The sequence below is a fragment of the Glossina fuscipes genome, unplaced genomic scaffold (assembly GCF_014805625.2).
Source record: "Glossina fuscipes isolate IAEA_lab_2018 unplaced genomic scaffold, Yale_Gfus_2 117, whole genome shotgun sequence".
Classification (NCBI taxonomy): domain Eukaryota; kingdom Metazoa; phylum Arthropoda; class Insecta; order Diptera; family Glossinidae; genus Glossina; species Glossina fuscipes.
Window position 1 is genome coordinate 556,064 of NW_023998460.1, and position 5,418 is coordinate 561,481.

General features: G+C 33.9%; 1 protein-coding gene across 1 annotated transcript in view; it reads left to right on the top strand.

The window, feature by feature from the left end:
• The window catches only part of LOC119640287 (spondin-1-like), a 52,531-nt gene that overhangs the window by 18,801 nt on the left and 28,312 nt on the right, over window positions 1–5,418 (top strand). The window contains 4 exon segments of the mRNA XM_038038207.1: window positions 3,498–3,830; window positions 3,902–4,018; window positions 4,021–4,165; window positions 4,305–4,444. Coding sequence (XP_037894135.1) covers window positions 3,498–3,830; window positions 3,902–4,018; window positions 4,021–4,165; window positions 4,305–4,444 — 735 coding nt within the window.

Here is a 5,418-nt window from a genome sequence, read left to right on the forward strand (position 1 = left end):
AAAGAATTTAAAGAAATCATTTAAAATATTTAATTTTACATGAAAAAGAGAGTCGGAGTCAAGCACTCGCTGAGTGCGGTTCTTGTCGTTTTTTGTCCATTGTCTTTGTTTACTGGCATAAAAGAAAAGAAAATAATGTAAATATCATATTTTTAAAACAAATAAAAGGATAATGATCCATTTTTTTTTTGCGAACTTTAAGAAAATCATGTGTCAACATTCTTCGGACATTTTGCGTAAAATATTTTTCCGGATATTGCCAGAAGTTAATGTTAAAATTAAAAGCAAACGAAAATTATAACAAAATATAATAATTTTGATTAACATTATAAAAGAGGCCATTTTGATTATTGAAAAGAAAAAAAAAAGAACTGATAATGAAGGGCTTGTTGATTGACACGGTCTTAATATCACATAGGTGTTGGCATAATTTTTCGATTTAATTGAAATAACTAAATGACTCATGTTTGCCTCAGTTCGCGCTTATTGTGGAAGAAAATTATCGAAAAGCAAAGAACAGCATATGTAGAACGTTATTTTTTTTTTTTGTTTTTCCATATAGAACGGGTACAGCTGTCGCATATAAAGTTAGTTAGAGATGCTTATCGCGAGAGCCTGTGCAAATAAGACACGTAAACCCATGTGATACTGAGAAAAAAAAAAGGAAAACCATTAACACACAATGAACACTTACACATATAATTGATTAATTAAAATCTATTTATTATTGTTAACAAAAAAATTTATAGTTAATAAAAATAGAAGTACTTTCAAACATTTCGTTGTGTGGTTTGAGTTAAAACAGACCAACTTGGGAATAAAATCAAAAGAAAAAACAACGAAATCGAAATGGAAAAACCCATTAACCCACAATGAACAGTTGAATATATGATTGATAAAAATTAAATATACTTATTGTTGTCGATATTAATATTATTAATACAAAGCATATTAACGTAGGAAATACTAATGTTCGCGAAGAATAAGATATTTGAAAAAAAAAAAATAAATAAATAAATAAATGAATAAATGCGAGAAACAAAAAAAGAAGGCTTTTAATTGGTTTATGAATTTTTGCCACAAGAACATTTCAATTTTTAAAGAAAACTGAACTAAAAATCAAAGGAATCGAAGATGATTGGTGCCGTGAATGGTCGAAGCATGAAAAATAAGCTTAATGAGATGAACATGTGTAATTGCACAACGAATTTATAAAAATCATTACAACAAAGTTCTGAAGATTTATCGCCGCTTTTATGTGCATGGATGCAGAGAAGTGACTTCGTAAACTACTATGCATAAATTTATTCGGCAGCCAGTGAAGCAGTCACCATCACCTTGTTACACCACCAGCAACGAATCAGAGGGAAGTAATAAAATTGAAGGCAGAAGCAACAACAACAGCAACAACTTATCGGGAGCATTGGGATAGCTGCAGCCGACCGTGAAAGCAGTAATATTCGCCAAGTAAACGAACACCACCACCTTGCTTGTACTGTAAGTTATGTTACCTTTTCTTTTAAGCTATCCGATTTTGTTGTTACCCATGTGTGGCTAAGCGTGCGCTGCCACCGCTGTGGCTGAGGTGTAGGGGCGTGCACATGGTGGCCATGTAGGGCCGACGCTAGACGATGACCGACTGACCCACTGGCGACAGACGCACAGCCGGAAACTGACCAGACCTTTTCGTTCATTTAGTTTGTTTTTTTATTATTTCATTTTTTTTTTATTTTTATTTTATTTATTTTTTTTTTCTTTGTCTAAAGAAAAATTTTTAAATCCTCGGCGGCGAGGAAAAAGAAAAAGAGTTTCATGACACGTGCTTTCTTAAAACTAAAAAAGAGGAATTATGAAAAAGAAAATAAGTATTTACCCAATAAGTACAAAATATGTATTTACCCAATAAGTTAAACCTAAAATAAATTCTTCAAAGAATAAAAAAATAATAAAAAGAGAAGAAAGAAGAAAACTATGCGCTTGCCTTTTTTTTTGGAACAAACACATTATGAAATTAAGTAAAAGCAATGCAATTTTGAAATGTATAAGTATAAAAGCGAAAAGAACTGGACATGATTTCAATTACTCAAGTGGAAGAAATGCTATAGCTCATGAGTAACAGCGATGCCGTGAATTCTGAGATAAGTTTATTATTTTTATATATTTTATTGTCTATATAATGGATGGATAAAACAAAAAAGTTTGCGTTCGGTTAGATGAACTAAGGAATGAGAGAAATCTTCGCCTCTATGTTTTTTGAATATGACTTAACGGACAAATCGGTATGTATATACGGATATGGGACAAATGAGCAGCATAGTCGGAAAGATAATGTGACACTTTTCAAACAGATAGGAAATATAACAACATTAATATGTAACCCAACATTAAATAACATTTTTTTTTTTTTTTTTTGTAATATTCAATGAACTAGCAGACATTACATCGTTTAGGATAATGTATATAAGTTAATTGTAGCGGAAAGTCCCAACTCTGCCTCTGTTGTATGGTCTCCTTCATCTTGGTACTACGTAGATTCAGTTGAATCTGTTCAAAAGCAATTCTTGCTGTTTGCCCTTTATTTTATTTCGGATCTGATTGCCTCTCTCCCCTCCTATGAAAATAGGTTTAATGCGCGTAATTTACCTATTTCGTACTTAAACTAGCTCTTAACCTTAAAATGTCACGACGAGTCGAAAATGAATTGTTGTTAACTATTGTCGGTTGCCAAGCTTGTGGATGTTTGCGATGGCTTAGGGGTTCAATCACAATCCTATACCGGATGTGGGTGTGGCTCTATGCTAGTTGTGTACATGCTTTTTTCTTTTTTTTTCTTTTTTTTCCTTGTTATTTGTTTTATTATACTTATACTAATTTTTAATATTAGTTAATTTAAGATTTGCTTTAAGAGTCAATTTAACTCGACTGTCAATTTGTTTTAGTTGAGTTTCTTGTATAAGTAGAATAAATAAATAAATAAACAAATAAACAAATAAATAAATAGAAAGCCTGCAAGGCCTTCTAGTGTTATCATATTGGTGACGTCTGATAATGATAACTAGCTGATTGGCTTATAAATTTCTCCAATATTTGGTATAGCATCATTCAATTCTAAATTAAAAGGAAAATCCAGGATACCTGATAAAAAAAAAACAGCTGCTTGAGATGGGCATTCTTATCAGCACGAAAGAATTCATAAGCGGAGTATATGGTGGAAATATTGAGCGGCCGTCTAATAATATCAACTATTCTTCATCCAAAAACAAGATGTTTAACTTATTCTGCACTGCCACACTCCACAAAGGTAAGGAAAGAAACAGTGGCATCGAGGTTGTTCCTGTCATCAATGTAAATAAAATTCTCATTCACAAACCGGTTAAAGTCAAATTACAAATAAAATAATTCTAACTGAATATTTTCGCACATTTCCCAAAGCCATGATTGGTGTTTAAGTAGTGGAAAACACGAAGGAATAAAAAAATTTAAAGGTCCTTGGCTAGAAATGTGTGGCTAAGCGACATACCCCACCGCTAAGGCGGAGGCCGAAACATGTCGGTCGTTTTCAACTGTTTAGCGATGGTTTAGCAAAGTTCAGCGATCGTTGTGTAAATACCGTCTCCGAAGCCGACGATTTACCGAAAACAGAAGCACAAGGTATGTGGGTTGCACCTGCCGCGGGCTCGGGTTGCGTATCTCTTTCGGCCATGGTTTACGAAGGACTGCGTTCTTGGTTCTCAGATGATGGCCAATTAAGTCAAGCAATTTGTGAAAAGCGACCTGATTCTAACACTGCCCAGAAAATGTGTTGCGCTTGCGATGAAGCGAAATATAGCGTCATCATTTTTTTTAGATAACTCTCTTTTACGATTTTGAAAAATGGTTCAATTCGACATTTCCTTTTCAGTTCATTTTCGAAGGTATTTGGTCCGATGAAACCCATCCAAAAGGTTTTCCATTCGCAGCATGGTTGACGTATTTCTCTGACATCGTTAGAGCTTCACAAGAGAGCAATTTTTCATTTGCATGGATGTTTGGGGAGAAAATCATATAGCCACTGATGGTTTTCGTTCATTGGCTGAATTTGGTTCACCGAGTGCTTTAGAGGCTGAGCTAAGAGGTAAAGAGCCACGTTTAAGAACTTTAACAAAAGCTGCTGGTCTATGGTCAAGTAACTACTAACACTTCTTTAAAATTTCGTGTCGATCGTTAACATCATAAGCTTTCTATGGTATCTATTTTTGGTCCGTCGCCCGATTAGGTTGGTATAAACAGCATAGATCTATGCATGGATGATTGTTCGAGGAAAGAGGCTTTGGATTTCGATTTGTATCCGTGGAATGCCGGCACCGCGACGGGCATTTCTTGCATGTCGCCGATCTTGGAGACCCAGCCGAGAGAACGCATGTATCGCATTACTAGAATGTATCCGGAAGACCCTCCTGTTAAGGTAGGTTTTCATACAAATTTTACAAAAAACTAATGTAACAAATATGTATTAATCTTTTTATAATTGTATATAATTCTAATCCGTTAAATAATTATATTACTGTACTAAGTGACTGTTCGTGTTAATTTTACTTTCAGTTGTAGCAATGCATGATTTTTATATAAATTATATATATATATATCCAGTTGGGAGCATAGCTCTTCAAAAATGATGCAAGACTTTCTGATGCAAGACTGTTTAACTGAGGCATATATGCGGCAACTGTATAGAGAAAATAACACTTAAAAAGGCTGTCTGTTAAAACTTTTCGCTGTTATCTTACTTCGAATTTCTTATGCTCTTTATCTTCTCCGTCATATCCAAGAGTATATTGTCTTCCGCTGGTGCAGGATAAATTTCGGGATATTTACAGCATGGCCCAGTACTTTAAAAGGCAAGAGTTCCTTATCGACTAGGAAAAAAAAAAAACCCTGGGTATAATTACTTTTTCAGTAGAATGTATCTGTGCGTTAGCACCCATAACCTATTAGACCATTCTGTTTTGGAACGACTAACCTTTTCGGCATTCTAAAATCAGCTTTTTTTAAAACTACTGACATCATTATCTCATGTACATTTAATTAAATTAGAGCCGATAGCCTTTGGCGAATTAATAATGTTAATTAGACAAAGGAAATAAAAAACAAAAAAAGTGAATTAAGTTACCTTTCTTAAGTAAATACTTCGGTTAGAAATTTATATTTTTTGCAGTCTGCAGGTCCTTTGTCTTATAAATGCAACAATTTCGACGAAGCTTTCCGTCTTACTAGGTACCGTACACTTTTTTTTCATTGTATTGAATAGCATATCGTTTATTTTAGAGTGTTTTTTGTCGGTTAGGTGACGTACGGAATGGAAAAAAGTTCGTTGGCTGCTTTTTATATAACTTTGTGCCGCTTTGAGAATAAGCGTATATTCGTTCTCATTTGTTATGC